This window comes from Oncorhynchus mykiss, chromosome 12, assembly GCF_013265735.2.
Source record: "Oncorhynchus mykiss isolate Arlee chromosome 12, USDA_OmykA_1.1, whole genome shotgun sequence".
Taxonomy (NCBI): domain Eukaryota; kingdom Metazoa; phylum Chordata; class Actinopteri; order Salmoniformes; family Salmonidae; genus Oncorhynchus; species Oncorhynchus mykiss.
In genome coordinates, this window is record NC_048576.1 from 21522362 (window position 1) to 21545531 (window position 23170).

The 23170-nt window shown below is 43.3% G+C and overlaps 2 protein-coding genes across 3 annotated transcripts; both read right to left on the reverse strand.

Moving 5' to 3' along the window:
• Positions 1-1152: 1152 nt before the first annotated feature.
• On the reverse strand, positions 1153-2530 carry LOC110539130 (heat shock protein beta-1). The gene is made up of 3 exons (XM_021626099.2): positions 2159-2530; positions 1935-1998; positions 1153-1674 (listed from the first exon to the last, which is right to left on the reverse strand). The coding sequence occupies exons 1-3, from the start codon at positions 2469-2471 to the stop codon at positions 1515-1517; spliced, it is 537 nt and encodes a 178-aa protein (XP_021481774.2). The 5' UTR covers positions 2472-2530; the 3' UTR covers positions 1153-1514.
• A 1475-nt stretch (positions 2531-4005) lies between these two features.
• Positions 4006-22133, reverse strand: LOC110537178 (sushi domain-containing protein 2). 2 transcript variants are annotated; one of them, XM_021623017.2, is made up of 16 exons: positions 21832-22133; positions 20862-21060; positions 20582-20733; positions 20268-20435; positions 18987-19161; positions 12483-12684; positions 8640-8725; positions 8282-8550; positions 7965-8108; positions 7702-7860; positions 7070-7318; positions 6694-6877; positions 6443-6537; positions 6151-6327; positions 4661-4757; positions 4006-4526 (listed from the first exon to the last, which is right to left on the reverse strand). In XM_021623017.2, the coding sequence occupies exons 1-16, from the start codon at positions 21893-21895 to the stop codon at positions 4466-4468; spliced, it is 2481 nt and encodes an 826-aa protein (XP_021478692.1). In that variant the 5' UTR covers positions 21896-22133; the 3' UTR covers positions 4006-4465. The 2 variants fall into 2 exon arrangements, 1 of the variants encoding a protein (XP_021478692.1); XR_002475585.2 differs by having other exon boundaries at positions 4474-4526; positions 6107-6327.
• Positions 22134-23170: the final 1037 nt, after the last annotated feature.

A 23170-nucleotide genomic window follows, 5' to 3' on the forward strand; every position in this document is an offset into this window, starting at 1 on the left:
ATCAATTGGCTTTATGATCATTGGTATGACCATCAGTAGTTTGTATACAAAGAGTTTAACAGCTTACATAAGAGCCCCCAACCCTCTCAATATGGGTAGTTTGCCATGGATTGTTAATTGCTTTTATTAAAAAAATATTACATTCATAAAAATAGTAATATTGAAATGTATGATTTGTAGAACTGTTTCAGCATTCTTAGAACTTCTTAGGGCTAGGCCCCTTTTTTCTCAATTTCCGCCTGAATGACATGCCCAAGGTAAACTGTATGTTGCTCAGGTCCTGAAGCCAGAATATGCATATAATTGGTACCATTGAAAACACATGGATGTTTGTAGAAATGTTAAAATAATGTAGGAGAATATAACACAATAGATATGGTAGGAGAAAATCCAAAGAAAAAACAACCAGAATTTTTTTTGTTGAGCGAGATCATGCTCTTACAATGGAAAGTATAGGGGCATACTGAATTCTAGCTCCCATAGGGTGTCAGCAGTCTATGTTCAAGGCTTGTAACTTCCAAAACGAATAAGAAATATCAGTTTTAGTAAAGGGACACAGTCTTGGAAATGTATGTTTGGGCGCGCCATGAAGACAAGACGCACCTGCTAAAATCGGTTTCCTATTGAACATACTTCTTTCCATAAGAAATATTATAGCTTGATAACATTTAAGGGTATCTGAGGAGTAAATAGAAACGTATTTTGACAAAGTTTAGGGGTAGATTTTCGGATTTCTTTCTCTGCATGTTGAACGAGTGGATAACTCAAATCGATGGCGCAAAGTAAACAGACTTTTTGGGATATAAAGAAGAATTTTATCTAACAAAACGATACTACATGTTATAGCTGGGACCTTTTAGATGACAAATCGGAGGATGATTCAAGAAGTAAGTGAATATTTCATCGCTATTTGTGAATTTATGAAACCTGTGCCAGTGGAAAAATATTTTGATTTGGGGCACCGTCCTCAAACAATCACATGGCATGCTTTTGCTGTAATAGCTACTGTAAATCGAACAGTGCAGTTAAATTAACATGTTTTCAACCAATATAAGACACTTGTATGTACCTAAATGTTTAATATCCATCATTTTTATGATTATTTATTTGAATTGCGCGCCCTCCAGCTTCACTGGAAGTTGTGCCGCTAGCAGGATGCCTAGCCCTACGCATGGTCATTTTTACTCCCAATTAACCTATCATTTGACAAATGAGAAAGTACATTTCATCAGTGTTGATGATTTCTGTTTATCTTGGTTTTGCTAGTTAAATCATGGGACATGATTAACCAACATGCATAGAAAAACCTGACAACCTTGTGGTTACAATGAGAGTAAATTAAGTTATAGGGTTTTAACAGCAATAGAAGCCACTATGTTTGTCATTTTGAATGACCAAGACCTAATACACAATCACATTTTTGTCAAAAGTTGTCAACACTGTCATTCACTTCTAAGCTTTACCCCAAGATTTATATCTAATTGTGATGGATCTCAACATCTGGACAACTGGATTCACTCTTTCCCCTCATGCTCATGCTTGATCTGAATGGGGATGACCATGTCACTGGGGAGGATGGTGGTAGCTGAGCCTGGTAGAGGTGCTTCTACTAAGAGAACCCCTTCACCAGACAGAGATGAGCTGATGTGCTGCAAGTCCACACCAGGGGGCAGCCTTCAACAAACAAACAACAACAATTTGCTTACAACACAGACAGGCTACAATATGTTTACTGTGGTTCAAATGGCTGCATGTCATCTGTTTTAACAAATTTAATTAAACCGTGGGAAATGATTTAACGTCTCCTATAACAATCAACACAAAGACTTTCAATTGCACACATTATTTATTCAGTTCTTAGTTTCATTACCGGGAGATGTCTTTGCCATAACATTGTGAGAGACCTTGTTTCCTATTCAACCATTACAACTTACTTGTTTTTCCTTATAAAGCACCTTGAGACTGATCCATGTTCGTCTTCCCTTTCATCATGTTGACCTTGAAATATGAGTTGAGAAAAATTATTGAAGTAATGGAATATGGAGCATGTGGACATCTTAACAACATTTCAACAGTAAATTGTCAAAGATATTTAACAATGGATGTTCCAAAACCATATTCCATTTTCTTTTTTTAACCAGAGAAATAATGTTCCTACCTGCAATCTCCAGGAAGCCCCCCTTGGTTTTGATTGATATCTCCTCTGGTGAGAAGTGATTAACATCCAGGGTGATCCTCCATCTGCCCTGTTCCATCCTGATCTCTGACACTCCTCCAGACAGTTGCCTCTGAAGCCTGACTGAATTCTGGGGTGCCACTGCAGCAGGAAGAACAGTGCTGAGGCTGAAGAGGGGATAGTGTGTGTACCCTGGCCAGGAGGATGATGCCAATGTATTCCTAGCCCAATCTATCCAGCTCACATCGCCTGGATCCAGGAAAGGAGGGAGGCCAGAGTCCTTCTCCATGATCATGTGGCTAGGCTGTGTCCACTCACGGAAAGGAACCCAATTTACATCTCGGCGGAAAAGAGGACGGGGTAATACCTTGTTGTGGTCAGCCATGACTTCTGAATCACCTTCTGAGAGTGGTACTGGGGGGTGGAGCCTGTCTCCTCTCTTAGTTTCCCCTTGGCTAGCTAATGTTATTCGATCTCTATCTAATTACAATGGCTTAATGACTGGTTTATCCGGTTTAATGACTTAGACTCGCCATACAAAAGAGCAGCTATATTTTCCCCCAAAGAGTTCAGGAAGGCTGCCTCATAGTGGGATGGATTGCCCTGGACAAATCAGCATCACTCACAACATTTATATACCCAGCTGATCCATTCTAGCACCTATCAAGCAGTAAGTGTTATCCATGGGATGAGTTGATAGGCATGGTTGGAACAGTGGTGCTGCTCCTCTGTTGCCCTGAGACCTGCAGAGGATAACTCAAATTGTATTTATAGCGCAAATGGCAAGTAGTTGGTGGATGAATCCGGCAACAGCAACGATGGGGTTTATTCAATGATTGGCCTCTGCAGTCTTGTCATGGTTACTGGTGCTCTTTGTCCTCTCCATAGTAATCTTATCGCTCTGCCATGTGCAGGGACAGCATGTACATTCACCACATAAACTGCTAAGCTACCCCTGAGCTACAGAATAAACAGGGGGGGGGGGGGGTTACAGCCTCAAACTCCAAAACATTACCTTTCTGTTTGCACCACTGTTGGAGCTTTGGTATACGCAGATACCTAATATGTTCATAAGGTTATTTTGCAGTGACTTCCACTTCTATCTATGGGCATGTAACATTCACTCACATGTTGACCCTGTGGCTCCTACATCTGAGGGAGTGATGGAGTTCTAATAGACAGACTGACACTAGAGAGGAGGTGGAGAATTTTGATATGACGAGCCTGTAGGTCTGTCCTCTGGGTTTCCCTGCTTCAATGAATCTAATAAGCCTGCGCCAGTGTATCAGATGATCTAACATAATGTCAGCACCTCAAGCCCTCTCCATTCATTATGCTCAACTCCAGTCTCTTGGGTGAAGTTCTACTTGTTTATGTTTCTCTCCCACGTAATCGATAACTCAATGTTATTTAACTAGGCAAGTCAGTGAAGAACAAATTATTTTTTACAATGACGGCCTACCCTGGCCAAACCCTCCCCTAACGTGGACCAATTGTGTGCCGCCCTATGGGACTCCCGATCGGTTGTGATACAGCCCAGGATCAAACCCGGGTCTGTATTGACACCTCTAGCACTGCGATGCAGTGCCTTAGACCACTGCGCCACTCGGCCCCCTAAACTCCATTTTACATTTTAGTCATTTAGCAGATGCTCTTATCCAGAACGACTGACAGGAGCAATTAGGGTTAAGTGCCTTGCTCAAGTGTACATCGGCCAATTTTTTTCACCTAGTCGGCTTAGGGACTCAAACCAGTAACCTGTCTGTTACATAAATAAAACATCTGTCATAAATAATTCAAACAATGAACCTCACACCTGACTCAATCAGTACCGTGAGTGTGCAGTGATACCATTTATTAGTATGGTAGTGGAAGAGATATCATGAATTTCATTGCTGATATTATTACATGCCATACATTCATATTTTGCATTACAGAGTTAGAAGTGTGGATATATGCATGTCATTAGGTACAGTACTGTTTTAAATCAACAGGTATTGTGTTTTGCCATATAACCAGATACATTATGGTGCAATTAACTCTACTTTCACTATCAGCAGTAGAACACATGTTTATGTTTGCAACTCTAACCGTGAGACATATCTGAGTCCTTTATGCAAAAGTGGGTTACATACAAACATTTATGGAGTGTGTCTATTGAAGAATATAGCCTAGTACTGAAGTTTACTGAAAGGCTTTCTGTGAGATAGTCAAGGCTTTCTGTGATGCAGTCATTCTCTGTGCTGGTATTCTTAAACCAACTGTTCTATGGGTCCTGTAGAATGTCCATTAGAAAACCACCCTGATCTGATCTTGACCATCATCTGACACAGCAGATGCTGCAGTTTCTCTGAACAGAAAAATAAGAAGACATGTTTAACTGCTGTAGCATTGAGCTCACAACCTTGAAGGTACGTGTATAGTGTAAAAGGTGTATTTTTCTGAGGAAGTGTGTAAACAAAAATGTAAGGCACTATACCCTACCTTTTATGTTGTCTGCTGTTGATTATGAGTGTTACTATCATTAGGATTAATGCTAGTGCTCCAATAACTGAACCAACCACAATTCCCCTGAGATTATCTGCAAAACAAAGAGCATATACTGTAGTTTAAGTGTGGCATTAGAGGGAAAGATAAATCATTTTGTTGTGAGGGCTTTGAAATGCTTCCCTTTTCGATAAAGGAGGAGCGATTATCAGCTTGTCCACAGTCAAAAAGGAGAATGCAAACCTTTGATTTTCAGATACTCAATTTCATACCTATGTTATTCATGATGACGCACTGTAAATAATAGTATAGTGACTACAGCATCCTTCAGTATCACAACAGTACTTTAGCTAGCCTATGCTATGGATATTTAAAGAATTTTGTCAATTATACTGTATGTGATGATTCAAACTCAGTCTGGTCTCATTGCCATAGCAATATGCTCCCATATCTGTCCCTGCCAACTCATGTCAACGGTATTAGTGGAGGGGTTGTAAAAGGGGCTTAAACAAAGCACATGAATCGGTGGTGAAGTTATGATTTTTTTTATAATTTGGGGAAATCAAAAGAAGACAGGACACGCCGTACATAAAAAGCAACTGATTTCAAACATTAAGCATGGTAAAGTTGATGTGACCTCACTGGCAATACACCCATGATATTGATCCTCAGCCAATATTGATTTCATTTTGCAGTAACGTTTTAGTGATAATTTGTTACCAGAATTATAGAGCATTTTGCTGTTGATTTTATTGATCATTTTTACCAGAATTATAGGGCATTTTGCTGTTGATTTCAGTGATGATAAATACATTTTTACATTTACATTTTTGTCATTTAGCAGACACTCTTATTCAGAGCGACTTCCAGTAGTGAGTGCATGCTGTGGCGTACAGCAGGTCAACCACCAGGGGGAGACTTGTCGAGGCCTGGTGACAGACGGAGTATAGATCACGAGGCGATGACTCCATCTGCTGGACGTGCCAGGTCTCGACGGGCTCTCCTGCCAGGACTAATTGGGGCTGATTGGGGATTGGTGAGTAATCAAGGGCTGATTGCTCACCAGCTGTACAAGTCCCATAAAGCTGCCAGAAGGGCAGCACACTGGGGAGAGACTGGAGGAGGAACGGACTCCTGTATAGTTGGGGGCGGTAACAGGATAGGGTTCTTTTTTTTTTTTTTTTGATCACCACAGGATACAGCTAGACCCGGAGCCCAGAAGATGGTATCCTGGAGAGGGTCTCTTGGGGGAGACCTATTCTTTTGGACTATTATTTTAACAAATAGCTTTGAAACTGAGCTAATCCTACTCTGTCCGTGTCTGATCTGTGTAAATGTTTTGACCCAAACCCCCTGGTCTGCCACAATACATTTTCATACTGGTATTTCCTACATACCAGGAGCATATATCATGTTGCTGTTGATTTCAGCGATGATTCATACCAGTAGCATAGAATTTTGCTGTTGATTTCAGCTATGGTCCATACCAGCCACGCAGGTCGTGGTTTCACCAGACCATTGACCAGTCCCCAGGCATGTGTGCTCCTCTGACCCCCAGAGGACATAGCCAGAGTCACAGGACAGCTTCACCACAGCTCCCTGTAAATATCTGGTCCCCTCCTTCTTTCCATTTGTGGGTGGAGAAAGCCAGCCACAGGACACCACTGTAGAGAATGAGATAAGATGGGCATAATTTACCGCTATATTAATTCTATGACTAACGGTGCAAATGTGCTTATGTTCATTGTTTGTTATTTTGTTATACAGTAGGTTACCTACCTGGCTCTAGATCCTCCACTACAGACCTGTGGCTCTGAAAAGATACCCTGGTGGCATTGCCCATCTCCAGACTACGAGCCATCAGCGTATCATACCTACAATGCAAATATGATAAGATATTTCAAGCAATAAACAGAAGAGAACATTATGTCTCTTTAGCTATAAAAAAGTATAGTGTCTCAGTGTACTGTGTGTGATAACAGAAGATGGCAGATGTCTGGCTAGATTCCTCTGATCCATGCTTGTCGTACCTACAGTACAGAGAGCCCTCTCCAGAGCACAGCTCAGAGGCTTGGCTGCCGAGAGGATCATTTGGATCCTCAGGGATGGAAAACACTGGACGGAAACTGGCGTCGTGTTTTGGAGCATGGAGATATGAGTTCAACAAGTGTTCCGAATCGTACGTGAAGAGCGTGGACTCGTTCAATATAGCCCCTGGAAAATTTTAAGTAAAAGCATATTTTTACTGAGTAAAAAATGTATTGACTGCATTTGTTGTGCACATGACAACTGTGTGCAATTGCATTATGAGTACACTGAACCTTAGTTAGTGATTAACAATATCTCTGTAATCTGTCAGGAGATCATGTATGATATTAATTAGATGTAGACTTTGTATTTACTCACAGCTTGCCCCGAAATTAAACAGCCCCTCTGCATTGCCTTGATCAGACTCAGTCTGACCATCACTGGTAACCAGGTCATCTTTGGGATCACCGTTCATCTTTCCTAACAGTCCACGGGTAAAATCCTTAAACACCTCTGGTAGAAGCACTGTGGTTGTCATGGTTCCCCCTCTCAGTCTCAGTTCCACTCCAGCTCCAGAGGGGAACATGACAGTCACATTTGTAGGGTTGGGCGAAAATACAAACACACCTGGAAAATAAGTATGATAGATCCATATCTTAGAACTGCACATTTTTCTTATCTTATCTGGTTGACATTTTAGAAAATAGAATCTCCATTCTAGATTCTACATCCACATTTACAGCTCAGTGCAGACTTGGTGAATACTGATGTCAAACATTTGAACTTGAAATTAAAGTTGAATCATTCTCTTTACGCAGGGAAGCTAGGACTTTAAAGCAGTTGTTGTGTTAGTAATTTCACAAGGGCACAGACAGCCCTTATATCTCTTCATCAGTGAGCCAGCTCAGCCTTATCTCTGCTGCATTATCTCTCCACTGCATTGATTATTTTATGAAAACAATAGCTCTTCCATGAATCCAAAGGTCAATTAAAAAAGCCCAAGGTCTCACCCTTCAGATCCATCCAGCTCTGCTCAGAGAAGGAGAGGGAGGTTTGGTTCTGCAGCACCTGTAGGTGGTCTTGAGGGTTTCCGAGTCGCACCTCAATGATGTCAGAGGTCCCCTCTCTCATGGCAACCGCTGACAGCTTTGTTGCTTTCACCATGCTGCCTGTGAAATGAATGTTTATGAATAATAATCAATGTAAAAATAATTTCTTGATAATGAATTTCTTGTCCCTTTCATTCTAACTATAGGTTTTCTTAAAAACTCACCATTTGTCAGTATTACCGGCTCTGTTCTGCCCTGTATTGTCAGTTCCTTGCTTTCTGAGACCACAATGGTGTATTCCCCCTTTCCATTGAAGGAGTAACTGACGCCATCAAATGTTATGAAGTGGGGGTCTCCAAACACCACACCTAGTGATAAAAAATCCAATACCATTATTATAAATTATTCTAAGATGACATTGAAACGATAGTAAATAACAGAAAAAAATATGTACATTTTAGACACTGTATAATATTATTTTCAGACAGCTGTAATGTCGTGAATCAGACAGTCATACTATAGACCAGAGCCATTTTCTCACCTGCTTTTGGTACTTGGTAGGTCCTGCAGTCACTGGAGGGTCTGCGTTTGAAGTAGTAGTGACAGTTGTCAGACCACAGGCAGCAGTAGTAGAAGCTGAGGACGTCGTAGAGCCAGTGGGAGAACCCAGGGACTCTGGGGGGCTTTACAAATGGGGGTGAGCCCCAGTCATGGGCTCTGTCTGGGGTACTCCCGCCAATGGAGTCATCTGTCAAAACCTGGGCCCCCGTGTGGTCATAGCAACACTGCTGTCCTGCTGCAAACTTGGGGCTGTCAACAGTGAACATGAAACACAGGATACAAATAGGCCTTGGGGACTCTTAATGACTGACAAATCATTAGATTGTTATGGGACTTACCTGGCTTGTATGGCCCGCACACAGTGCACACTTCCTGGGTGGTAGGTACACACACTCCCCTTCTCCATATCACAGCCATAATCTGTCTGTGGGTGAAAGGAAAAGCATCAATTAAAATGCACAAAGCAAACTGTATCATACTCCTTTCTTTTACTGGTATCTATCATACATGTAAAGCAATACTGTATGTATGCTATGCCTGCACTGTTGGGAGCACAAACATATTAGCCTTTACTGATCAAGGTACAGGTGTAGGATCTTAATTTGTGCCAGTTTATAGCAGGAAAATAATCCTGCAGCAACAGGAAATGTGAATTATGTGGATTGTGATTAATGGACATATTTATAGAGGTTGATACATTCAGCCGATGTGGGTAAGACCTTTAAACAGGTCAACATTGACAAGGCCGCAGAGCCTGACGGATTACCAGGATTTGTACTCTGAGCATGCGCTACCCAACTGGCAAGTGTCTTCACTGACATTTTCAACCTCTCCCTGTCTGAGTCTGTAATACAAACATGCTTCAAGCAAACCATCATAGTCCCTGTGCCCAAGAACACCAACGTAAAATGCTTAAATGACTACTGACCCGTAGCACTCACGTCTGTAGCCATAAAATGCTTTGAAAGACTGGTCATGGCTCACATCAACATCATTATCCCAAAAACCATAGACCCACTCCCATTTGCATACTGCACCAACAGACCCACAGATGATGCAATCTCTATTGCACTCCACACTACCCTTTCACACCTGGACAAAAGGAACACCTATGTGAGAATGCTATTCATTGACTATGCTGATCCCCAACACGGGCGAGTGCTCAGTCCCCTCCTGTACTCCCTGTTCACTCATGACTGCACGACCAGGGACGACTCATCAAATCAAATTTTATCAGTCATATGCGCTGAATACCACAGGTATTACAGGTATACCACAGGTATTACCTTACAGTGAAATGCTTACTTATGATCCCCTAACCAACAATGCAGTGTCAAAAAATAGGGATAAGAATAAGAGATAAAAGTAACAAGTAATTAAAGAGCGGCAGTAAAAAATAACAATATACAGTGCCTTGCGAAAGTATTCGGCCCCCTTGAACTTTGCAACCTTTTGCCACATTTCAGGCTTCAAACATAAAGATATAAAACTGTATTTTTTTGTGAAGAATCAACAACAAGTGGGACACAATCATGAAGTGGAACGACATTTATTGGATATTTCAAACTTTTTTAACAAATCAAAAACTGAAAAATTGGGCGTGCAAAATTATTCAGCCCCTTTACTTTCAGTGCAGCAAACTCTCTCCAGAAGTTCAGTGAGGATCTCTGAATGATCCAATGTTGACCTAAATGACTAATGATGATAAATACAATCCACCTGTGTGTATTCAAGTCTCCGTATAAATGCACCTGCACTGTGATAGTCTCAGAGGTCCGTCAAAAGCGCAGAGAGCATCCTGAAGAACAAGGAACACACCAGGCACGTCCGAGATACTGTTGTGAAGAAGTTTAAAGCCGGATTTGGATACAAAAAGTTTTCCCAAGCTTTAAAAATCCCAAGGAGCACTGTGCAAGCGATAATATTGAAATTGAAGGAGTATCAGACCACTGCAAATCTACCAATACCTGGTCGTCCCTCTAAACTTTCAGCTCATACAAGGAGAAGACTGATCAGAGATGCAGCCAAGAGGCCCATGATCACTCTGGATGAACTGCAGAGATCTACAGCTGAGGTGGGAGACTCTGTCCATAGGACAACAATCAGTCGTATATTGCACAAATTTGGCCTTTATGGAAGAGTGGCAAGAAGAAAGCCATTTCTTAAAGATATCCATAAAAAGTGTCGTTTAAAGTTTGCCACAAGCCACCTGGGAGACACACCATGTGGAAGAAGGTGCTCTGGTCAGATGAAACCAAAATTTAACTTTTTGGCAACAATGCAAAACGTTATGTTTGGCGTAAAAGCAACACAGCTCATCACCCTGAACATACCATGCCCACTGTCAAACATGGTGGTGGCATCATCATGGTTTGGGCCTGCTTTTCTTCAGCAGGGACAGGGAAGATGGTTAAAATTGATGGGAAGATGGATGGAGCCAAATACAGGACCATTCTGGAAGAAAACCTGATGGAGTCTGCAAAAGACCTGAGACTGGGACGGAGATTTGTCTTCCAACAAGACAATGATCCAAAACATAAAGCAAAATCTACAATGGAATGGTTCAAAAATAAACATATCCAGGTGTTAGAATGGCCAAGTCAAAGTCCAGACCTGAATCCAATCGAGAATCTGTGGAAAGAACTGAAAACTGCTGTTCACAAATGCTCTCCATCCAACCTCACTGAGCTCGAGCTCAGGAGGAATGGAGGAATGGGAAAAAAATTTCAGTCTCTCGATGTGCAAAACTGATAGAGACATACCCCAAGCGACTTACAGCTGTAATCGCAGCAAAAGGTGGCGCTACAAAGTAACTTAAGGGGGCTGAATAATTTTGCACGCCCAATTCTTCAGTTTTTGATTTGTTAAAAAAGTTTGAAATATCCAATAAATGTCGTTCCACTTCATGATTGTGTCCCACTTGTTGTTGATTCTTCACAAACAAATACAGTTTTATATCTTTATGTTTGAAGCCTGAAATGTGGCAAAAGGTCGCAAAGTTCAAGGGGGCCGAATACTTTCGCAAGGCACTGTATACAGAGGTGTGCCGGTACAGAGTCAATGTGCGGGGGCACCGGTTAGTTGAGGTAGTATGTACATGTAGGTAGAGTTAATATTAAAGTGACTATGCATAGATGACAACAGAGAGTGGCAGGGGTGTGGAGAGGGGAGGGGGGGCAATGCAAATAGTCTGGGTAGTCATTTGACTAGATGTTCAGGACTCTTATGGCTTGGGGGTAGAAGCTGTTTAGAAGCCTCTTGGACCTAGATTTGGCGCTCCGGTACAGCTTGCCGTGTGGTAGCAGAGAGAACAGTCTATGACTAGGGTTGTGGAGTCTTTGACAATTATTAGGGCCTTCCTCTGACACCGCCTGGTATAGAGGTCCTGGATGGCAGGAAGCTTGGCCCCAGTGATGTACTGGGCCGTTCACACTACCCTCTGTAGTGCCTTGCGGTCAGAGGCCGAGCAGTTGCCATACCAGGCAGTTATGTAACCATGCTTTCGATGGTGCAGCTGTAGAACCTTTTGAGGATCTGAGGACCCATGCCAAATCTTTTCAGTCTCCTGAGGGGGAATAGGTTTTGTCGTGCCCCCTTCACGACTGTCATGGTGTGCTTGGACCATGTTTGTTTGTTGGTGATGTGGACACCAAGAATCTTGAAGCTCTCAACCTGCTCCACTGCAGCCCCGTTGATGAGAATGGGGGCGTGCTCAGTCCTCTTTTACCTGTAGTTGACTAGAAGACTTTTTGCATTGCCCCCCCCCACCATCTTCTTTGCTGCTGCTACTCTCTTTTATTATCTATGCACAGTCACTTTAATAACTCTACCTACATGTACATATTACCTCCATTACGTCGACACCGGTGCCCCCGCACATTGACTCTGTACCGGTACCCCCTGCATATAGCCCCGTTATTGTTATTTACTGAAGCTCTTAATTATTTGTTATTATTTTCTTACTTTTTTGGGGGGTTATATTTTCTTAAAACTGCACTGTTGGTTAAGGTCTTGTAAGTAAGTATTTCACTGTTATATTCGGTGCATGTGACAAGTACAATTTGATTTGATTTGAAACTTCAGAAGCGTTTTTAAACCTCAAATACGTGGACAGTTCTCCTGCAACATGGTGATCAAATTAAGATCCTACATCTATACCATAGTTTACTGCTTTGACTTACATGAAACCTCCCAGTGTCTGCTCTAGCCTGAGCCAGTGTGCATGGACAGTCAATAATTTCAGAGAGGAAGTCTGGCAGTGTCTCCTCCAGCTGGTCCCAGGCTTTACACTTATCCAGTGCCCAGACGGCTGAGTCCTGCCTGAACTTGTCCTCCAGATGCCAGGCTAGAGCATGGTCCTCTGTCCACACTGCCTGGACATTCCTATAGGACATTCATATCACGGTGACAGTTTATCTGTATGACTATGTCTGCATACACTGATGGAGCCTACTCAACTTATTTTCTCAACTTTATGTTGAACAATAACTTTATTTTCTTCATTTTCAGCCAACATGTATGTGGTTGATGACTAGGTAGCTAACACAGTTACAACAACATGTATGTGGTTTATGACTAGGTAGCTAACGCAGTTACAACATGTATGTGGTTTATGACTAGGTAGCTAACGCAGTTACAACAACATGTATGTGGTTTATGACTAGGTAGCTAACGCAGTTACAACAACATGTATGTGGTTGATGACTAGGTAGCTAACGCAGTTACAACAACATGTATGTGGTTGATGACTAGGTAGCTAACGCAGTTACAACATGTATGTGGTTTATGACTAGGTAGCTAACGCAGTTACAACAACATGTATGTGGTTTATGACTAGGTAGCTAACGCAGTTACAACAACATGTATGTGGTTGATGACTAGGTAGCTAACGCAGTTACAACATGTATGTGGTTTATGACTAGGTAGCTAACGCAGTTACAACAACATGTATGTGGTTTATGACTAGGTAGCTAACGCAGTTACAACAACATGTATGTGGTTTATGACTAGGTAGCTAACGCAGTTACAACAACATGTATGTGGTTTATGACTAGGTAGCTAACGCAGTTACAACAACATGTACACACACCTCCGTTCAAAAGTTTGGGGTCACTTAGAAATGTCCTTGTTTTTGAAAGAAAAGCACATTTTTTGTCTATTAAAATAACATCAAATATGGCCTCCAGTGGTTAGGGGCGCTGTACTGCAGTGCCAGCTGTGCCACCAGAGACTCTGGGTTCGCGCCCAGGCTCTGTCGTAACCGACCGCGACCGGGAGGTCCGTGGGGCGATGCACAATTGGCCTAGCGACGTCCTGGTTAAGGAGGGTTTGGCCGGCAGGGAAATCCTTGTCTCATCGCTAACCAAGGTTGCCAGGTGCCAGCTGGCTTCTGGGTCGGATGGCGCTGTGTTAAGAAGCAGTGCGGCTTGGTTGGGTTGTGTATCGGAGGACGCATGACTTTCAACCTTCGTCTTTCCCGAGCCCGTACGGGAGTTGTGGCGATGAGACAAGATAGTAGCTACAAAACAATTGGATACCTCGAAATTGGGGAGAAAAAGGGGTAAAAAAAATATTATAATAAAATAAATAACATCAAATCGGAAATACAGTGTAGACATTGTTAATATTGTAAATGACTCTTGTAGCTGGAAATGGCACATTTGTAATGGAATATCTACATAGGCGTACAGAGGCCCATTATCAGCAACCATCACTCCTGTGATCCAATGGCACGTTGTGTTAGCTAATCCAAGTTTATCATTTTAAAAAGCTAATTGATCATTAGAAAACCCTTTTGCAAATATGTTAACACAGCTGAAAACTGTTGTCCTGATTAAAGAAGCAATAAAACGGTCCTTCTTTAGACTAGTTGAGTATCTGGATCATCAGCATTTGTGGGTTCGATTACAGGCTCAAAATGGCCAGAAACAAAGCACTTTCTTCTGAAACTCGTCAGTCTATTTTTGTTCTGAGAAATTAAAGCTATACCATGTGAGAATTTGCCAAGAAACTGAAGATCTCATACAACTCTGTGTACTACTCCCTAAACAGAACAGAGCAAACTGGCTCGAAGCAGAATAGAAAGAGGAGTGTGAGCCCCGGTGCACAACTGAGCAAGAGGACAAGTACATTAGAGTGTCTAGTTTGAGAAACAGACGCCTCACAAGTCCTCAACTGGCAGCTTCATTAAATAGTACCCAATCCCTGGATGACCAGAGGAGGGTAGCGTGTGGGCCCACTTGATCAATCTGTCGCGAACACCAAGCGGGACGTACCTCTGACCAGCTGGACATTGTGGTGGAGTAGGTTCTAACCGTGACGCCCGCTCAATGTCCGCATCCACCTCCCATTCCACCGGTGCCACCAGACAAGAAGCCGGAAGTATGGGGGTGGGATCGATGGACCGCTCCTCGGTATCATAGAGACGGGAGAGTGCGTCGTCGGCCTTAGCGTTACGGGAACCTGGTCTATATGAGATGGTGAAACGAAATCTGGTGAAAAACATCGCCCACCTTGCCTGGCGAGGATTCAGTCTCCTAGCCGCCCGGATGTACTCCAGATTACGGTGGTCAGTCCAGATGAGAAAAGAGTGTTGCGCCCCCTCAAGCCAATGTCTCCACACCTTCAGAGCCTTTACCACAGCCAGCAAATCCCAGTCCCCCACATTAGAGTTTCGCTCCGCCAGACTGAGCTTCCTCGAATAAGAAAGCGCAAGGGCGAAGCATCAGTGACGTGCCCGAGCGCTGTGATAGCACGGCTCCAACACCAGCCTCGGACACGTCCACCTCCACTATGAATGCCAAAGTGGGGTCCGGATGAGGGGATACGGGAGCATCGGTAAACAAAGCCTTCAGACGGCTAAAAGCTCTGCCCGCCTCCTTCTCGGCCTTGACGTACAAGTCATGCTCCAACAGTCGCCCAAGTACCATGCACACCAGTAACACATGGGCGGCGCTTGTGGCGGAATACATCAGAATGTCATCGATATAAACCACTACACCCTGCCCGTGCAGGTCCCTGAGAATCTTGTCTACAAAGGATTGGAAGACGGCTGGAGCATTTTTCAACCCATACGGCATGACGAGGTACTCATAATGGCCAGATGTGGTACTAAACGCGGTCTTCCACTCATCTCCCTCCCAGATACGCACCAAGTTATACGAGCTCCTGAGATCCAGTTTTATGAAGAAGCGTGCTCCGTGAAATGACTCCACCGCCGTGGCGATGAGAGGTAACTGAACCCCACTGTGATGGAATTTAGACCTCTATAGTCAATGCACGGACGCAGACCTCCCTCCTTCACAAAAAATAAACTTGAGGAGGCGTGGAGGGCCGAATGTACCCCTGTCCCAGAGATTCGGTGACATATGTCTTCATAGCCACCGTCTCCTCCTGTGACAGGGGATACACGTGACTCCTGGGAAGTGCGACGTTTACCTGGAGGTTTATCGCACAATCCTCTCGTCGATGAGGTGGTAATTGGGTCGCACTCTTTTTACAGAAAGCGATAGCCAAATTGGCATAATTGGGAATGTGCACGGTGGAGACTTGGTCCGGACTCTCCACGTCGTTGCACCGATGGAAACTCCCACACACCTACCTGAGCACACCTCTGACCACACCTTTAGAGCCCCCTGTTTCCTACGAAATTTGGGGATTGTGATAAGCTAACCAGGGAATTCCCAGCACCACTGGAAACGCAGGAGAATCAATGAGGAAGAGACTAATCCACTCCACATGACCCCCCTGCGTCACCATGTCCAGTGGAACGTTGGCCTCCCTGACCAGCGCTGACCCTAATGGTCGACTATCTAGGGCGTGCACGGGGAAGGGTTGGTCCATCTGAACCATTGGAATCCCTAATTTAAAACTTATTATGGGCTGAGATCCCGTTAACGGGATTGATATGACAACAGCCAGTGAAAGTGCCAAATTCAAAACAACAGAAATCTCATAATTAAAATTCCTCAAACAGCTTATACCATTTTAAAGGTATTCTTGTTGTTAATCGCACGACAGTGTCCGATTTTAAATAGGCTTTACAGCGAAAGCACCACAAACGATTATGTTAGGTCAGAGCCAAGTCACAGAAAAACACAGACATTTTTCCAGCCAAAGAGTGGAGTCACAAAAATCTGAAATAGAGAGAGAATTAATCACTAACCTTTGATGATCTTCATCAGATGATACTCATAGGACTTCATGTTACACAATACATGTATGTTTTGTTCGATAAAGTTCATATTTATATTAAAAAAATCTCAGTATACATTGGCGTGTTATGTTCAGTAGTGAGCCACATAAATTTACAGAAATACTCATTAGAAATGTTGATGAAAATTCAAGTGCTATACATGGAACTTTAGATACACTTCTCCTTAATGCAACAGCTGTGTCAGATTTCAAAAAAGCTTTACGGAAAAAGCAAACCATGCAATAATCTGAGTACGTCACTCAGAGACCCAACAAGCCAAAAATATATCCGCCATATTGTGCAGTCAACAGAAGTCAGAAATAACATAAATATTCACTTAATATTCATTTAAATCTTCAATAATGTTCCAACTGGAAAATTCCTTGTCTGTAGAAAAGCAATGGAGTGCGAGCTACCTCTCATGTGAATGCGCGTGACCAGCTCGTGGCAATCTGCCAGACCACTGACTCAAAGAGCCCTTATGAGCCCCTCCTTTACAGTAGAAGCCTCAAACAAGTTTCTAAAGACGGTTGACATCTAGTGGAAGCCTTGGGAAGTACAACATGACCAATATCCCACTGTATCTTCAATAGGGAATGAGTTGAAAATCGACCAACCTCAGATTTCCCAGTTACTGGTTGGATTTTTTCTCAGGTTTTTGCCTGCCATATGAGTTCTGTTATACTCACAGACATCATTAAAACAGTGTTAGAAACTTCAGAGTGTTTTCTATCCAAATATACTAATAATATGCATAAATTAGCAACTGGGACTGAGGAGCAGGCAGTTTACTCTGGGCACCTTATTCATCCAAGCTACTCAATACTGCCCCCAGCCATAAGAAGTTAAGCGCGAACCCGCGGTCCATAAAATTCCCCGCTGCGCCTGAATCTACTAGCGCCTTATGATGGGAATGGGGGGAAAACTCAGGAAAATAAATCAACACATACATATGACCAGGGAGCTCTGGGTGAGCCTGGTTCTGATTCATCTGGGGTGCCCGAGCAGTGCTCTGCCTGCCCTCTCGACTCCCAGACGAGCTCCTCCAGCACCGGTCGGCAGTGTGCCCTCTCCGACCACAACTGGTGCAGGAGGAGGCTCCTCTTCCGGTCGCCCTAGCTGCAGCACCCCCTAACTCCATTGGTGTCGGAGTGGGAGTGCTGGGGGATGGAACGGACAGAACCCGATCTGGACTTCCGCGAGCAGCCAGCAAGTTGTCCAGTGAGGGTGGTGTCTCAACAAGCTAGCTCCCTGCGGACGTCCTCCCGCAGGCTGCACCTATAGTGGTCCATCAGGGCCCTGTCATTCCACCCCGCACCGGCGGCCAGGGTCCGAAACTCCAGCGCGAAGTCGCTCCTCGTCGCCTGCCTCAGATGAAACAGACGTTCACCCGCCGTTCGGCCCTGCGGTGGGTGGTCGAACACAGCTCGGAAGCGGTGGGTGAACTCTGGGTAATGATCCCTTGCCGAGTCTGGACCCTCCCAGACCGCATTGGCCCACTCCAGGGCTTTGCCCGACAGGCAGGAGACGAGGACGTTGACACTCTCTCCTCCCGAAGGAGTCAGGTGAACGGTTGCCAGGTAAAGCTCCAGCTGGAGCAGGAACCCCTTGCACCCGGCAGCTGTCACATCGTACTCCCTCGGGAGCGCGAGCCGAATCCTGCTGGGTCCGGATGCCGCAGGAGAAGGTGGTGGTGCAGGCTGGAGAGTTGCTGAAGACGGGGTAGGGAGGCCGCTCCTCTCACATCTCTCCATTCTCGCCATCACTTGATCCATAGCCGTCCCCAGACGGTGTAAAACGGAGGTATGCTGGAGGACACTCTCCTCCATGGACGGGGAGGGCGCGTCCGCTCCTGCTGACTCCATGATTTTTCGGTGCGGGATTCTTTCAATATCTCCCTGGAGAAGTGGGTGTGGAGTCAGGTGCAGGAGAGCAAGAATTCCAAGAAGGGCGTTTTATTACTGTCCACCAACAAAACAGGTACAGGACCACAAAAGCAGCCCCTAGAAAACAGGAACGCAGTCTAGTCGAAAATGGAGGAACACAGTCCTCTGACTAAACTAACTTGTGGGAAAAAGTCAAGTGAAATAAACCTGCTTAACAGGGAAAAACGCAACCCAAGCCAACGACAGTAACACAAACAATCCTGCACAAAACCTAGCGGGTAGGGCGAGATTAAATACCCCACTGATTAGCCTAAACTAGACACAGGTGAACACAAGACAGACAAAACCAAACGAAAATGAAAAGGGATCGGTGGCAGCTACTAGGCCGGCGACGATGACCGCCGAGCGCTGCCCGTACTGGGAGAGGAGCCACCTTCAGTGGAAGTCGTGACACTTATACTTGAGTCATTTTCTATTAAGGTATCTTTACTTTTAGTAGGACAATTGGATACTTTTTCCACCACTGGTAGGTTGTGCTGCAAAAAATGCTGTATGCTATTTTTGTTATCAGTTTAAATGTGAGTGTGTCGAGTCTTTTGCCGTACCATGTTCCATCTGGGTGAGTACTGGGGCTGATGCGTAGACAGCCGACCTCCCAGTCTGAGAAGGGCTTCCCTGCTGTCTTGGGCACAAATCTGAAGGCACCACTGTTAGGCTGGTCCCTCCCAAGAGAGTACAGGTACTCCCATTTACCCTGCCAGGACTCTGAGTAGGGATCCCCTATGACATGAAACATCCATGAGTATCCTTGGAATGCCAAAAATCCAGAAATTTCTATCCCTAACTGTACATTTTTTTGACAAGATAGAACTGCCAAAGGGGGCGGAGTTGCAATCTACTGCAGATATAGCCTGCAGAGTTCTGTCATACTATCTACGTCTGTGCCCAAATAATTTGAGCTTCTGCTTTTAAAAATCCACCTTTCCAGAAACAACCGCCAAACATCCCCTCTTAAAATTGACCATCCTGCCGATCCTTGACTTCAGAGATGTCATTTACAAAATAGCCCCCAACACTCTACTCAGCAAACTGGATGTAGTCTGTCACAGTGCCATCATTTTTATCACCAAAGCCCCATATGCTACCCACCACTGCGATCTGTGTGCTCTCGTTGGCTGGCCCTCACTACATATCCATCGCCAAACCCACTGGCTCCAGGTCATCTATCAGTCTTTGCTAGGTAAAGCCCCGCCTTATCTCAGCTCGCTGGTCACCATAGCAACACCGACCCGTAGCACATGCTCCAGCAGGTATATTGCACTGGTCATCCCCAAAGCCAAAACTTTCTTTGGCCACCTTTCCTTCCAGTTCTCTGCTGCCAATGACTGGAACGAATTGCAAAACCTCTGAAGCTGGAGTTTTATATCTCCCTCTCTAACTTTAAGCATCAGCTGTCTGAGCCTGTACTGTACCTGTACACAGGCAATCTGTAAATAGCACACCCGACTGCCTCATCCCCATATTATTACTTACCCTCTTGCTCTTTTGCACCTCATTCTCTCTACTTGCACATCATCATCTGCACATCACTCCAGTATCATTGCTAAATTGTAATTATTTTCACCTCTAGGGCCTATTTATTTCCTACCTCCCTACTCTTCTACATTTGCACACACTGTACATATATTTTTATTTTATTTTGTGTTATTGACTGTACGTTTGTTTATATGTAACTCTGTGTTGTTGTTTTTGTCGCACTGCTTTGCTTTATCTTGGCCAGGTCGCAGTTGTAAATGAGAACCTACCTGGTTAGATAAAGGTGAAATGTAAAAAAAATGCACTGACAGCAAATGGTAAGATGTTGGCAGGACTTAGCTGTTACTCACCTTTCTCCATGTATCCCCAGAGCTCTATGTTGACCTTTTCTGCTCTGACCTGTGAGGTGTTCCATGTCATGTCCAACGGGCCTCCAACTTTTGGGGTGCCGTAGTACTGCCACTGGGTTGCGTTGATTATAGTAGCTTTGAAACTGGGATCTAACTTTCCAGGATGGACTGTAGATTAAAAAACACAAACGGAGTATCAATGCATTTCACTGTAAATTGGTAAGAAAGGGGTATTGACATTTTAAATAAGTGTATCTGGTCGGATTTTGTGATAAATAGCTGCCATATATCAGTGTTGCACAGGGTTTCCCTACCTGATAACCAAGCTCCATGTCTGCTGAAGGTTGTACCATTGTCTGTAGAGATCTGAAAAGGAACCAACCCTGTTTCATACAGTAGAGGTGATATGCAGTGGCCTCTACTGTCTGTGTCCACATAGCCCACCGTTTTGATTTCATCATTGAACCTTCAATTAGAAAGACAGTTTTCAGTAGCTTTAATATGCATATCTACCAGCCATACATTCACAGAACTTAGAATGTAAACTCAGCAATATGTTAGGTAAGTGAAGTGAAATAAGTATTTTGAATCTACCTGCAGATTATTTGGGAGCTCTCATTAAAAGTTGCTTTGAGGACAATAAAGTCAGTTCCACCAAATATTGATCCGGAATATGGAGTGACATCGACACAGTACTCCCCATAGTCCGCACAGCAGTTATCGAGGGATACACAAGTGGCATGGCAAGAACAGGATTCTAATTTGCCACCACATTTTCCTTCACATGACTGTCCTGTAACAAAAATATAAAATTACATGTGAAATGAGAGTGGAGAAAAATAAAGTGTGGTGTTACAGTATAACACAACCAGTGGTGTAAAGTACTTCAGTAAAAATACTTAAAAGTACTACTTAAGTCATTCTTTGGGGTATCTGTACTTTACTATTTATATTTTTAACTTCTTGTACTTTTACTTCACTAGATTCCTTAAGAAAATATTGTACTTTTTACTTCATACATTTTCTTTGACGTCCAAAAGTACACTTACATTTTGAATGCTTAGCAGCACAGGAAAATGGTCCAATTCATGCACTTATCAACAGAATATCCTTGGTCATCCCTACTGCCACTGATCTGGTGGACTCACTAGACACACAGGCTTCGTTTGTAAATTATGTCTGAATGTTTGAGTGTGCCCCTGGCTATCCGTAAACTTTAAAAATCTAAATAATTGTGGCATCTTGTTTGCTTAATATAAGGAATTTGAATATACTTAAGTATATTTTAGCAATTACATTTACTTTTGATACTTTTGATATATTTTAAACCAAATACTCAGACTTTTACTCAAGTAGAATTTTACTGGGTGACTTTTACTTTTACTTGAGTCATTTTCAATTAAGGTATCTTTACTTTTACTCAAGTATGACAATTGGGTACTTTTTTCACCACTGAACACAACTACCAACCAAAAACCTTGAGCTGCAACATATTTTTTCCTTTTCAAGTCGCATGTGGAACCACCATTAATAGATTTAGTATGACAAAGTTTCCACTACCTACCAGATATCCTGCTACTGGAAACAAAACAGATGAAAATCACAGCCAAGTAAGAGGCTCTTCCCATCCTGATGTTTGACTGTTTGTTTACCAACAGTCTGTCCTTGATACTGTACTATGCAATGTACAGAGAGGCTTCCAGCTAGCTGCAATTACTAGATTTTTACCAATATGAGTTACGGGTTGTGCTCAACAGTCCGGTGTCACATAACCTTTCGGTAACTAACATTTACAGGCATCTTTGTTGAGAAATGGTAGCAAAGGTCATTGTGATTACACAGTTCTGCATGCTTGTCCTCAGTTGACTAATTCACTCAACAGTGTTTGTGTATTTTGGACCCTATTTTCACAGTTGAGTAATAAGGCTGTATGTTGGGCGTGGGTGGCTCTACCTGCCATACAGATTAAAAACCTCACAAAAGAAAAAATATCAGCACCTTGAACTGTGAGTGAGCTGATGAAGAATATCATTACAAACTGTGGAGGTTACAAGTAATTCCCTTTTTCCATGGTAATGCATTAATTACACACCACAGTGAGAATAATACATTCTTCTATTGGCCTGTGTTAACTCAAGTTATTCACAATTTCTCATTATAAATACGGTTGATTTGTCACGATCGTCGTCAGAGAAATGACCGGACCAAGGTGCAGCGTGGTGAGCGTACATTTTTTTCTTTAAATGTCCCCAACAAAACAATAAACCACAAAAACCAACCGTGACGCTCCGTGAGACTATACATGCATCAAACGAAGACAACTACCCACAACTAAGGTGGCAAAACAGGCTGCCTAAGTATGATTCCCAATCAGAGACAACGATTGCCAGCTGCCTCTGATTGGGAACCACACTCGGCCAAACACACAGAAATAGAAAACATAGAATGCCCACCCCACATCACACCCTGACCTAACCAAATAGAGAAATAAAACGGCTCTCTAAGGTCAGGGCGTGACATGATTCCTAACTTTGGGTGCTGTTAAGCCATCTGTCTCCTGTGTGGTTGATTGTGGATATTTAGCACCACCAACACGTTGGGGCATTTTCTTGTACATCTCCCATACTGTACATCATATAAATGTATTATTCAGTAATAGATTGTGTCTTGATCTTTATTTTCTGTCAAATGTATTAATCTCTTTAGCCTGTCATTTTTAGCAGGCAATGGCCAGGGATCTACGCATATTTTGTTTTTATAGTTTTCAGAAGCTGTAAGCTTTGATGTATTACTTAATAGGTACAAGGAGATGCTGTTGAAAACCGACTGACCTCCGCTTAAGGTATTCAATTACCCTGTACATGTGTCCAGAGAGTGGTAAACCACCCACCAGACCAATACAC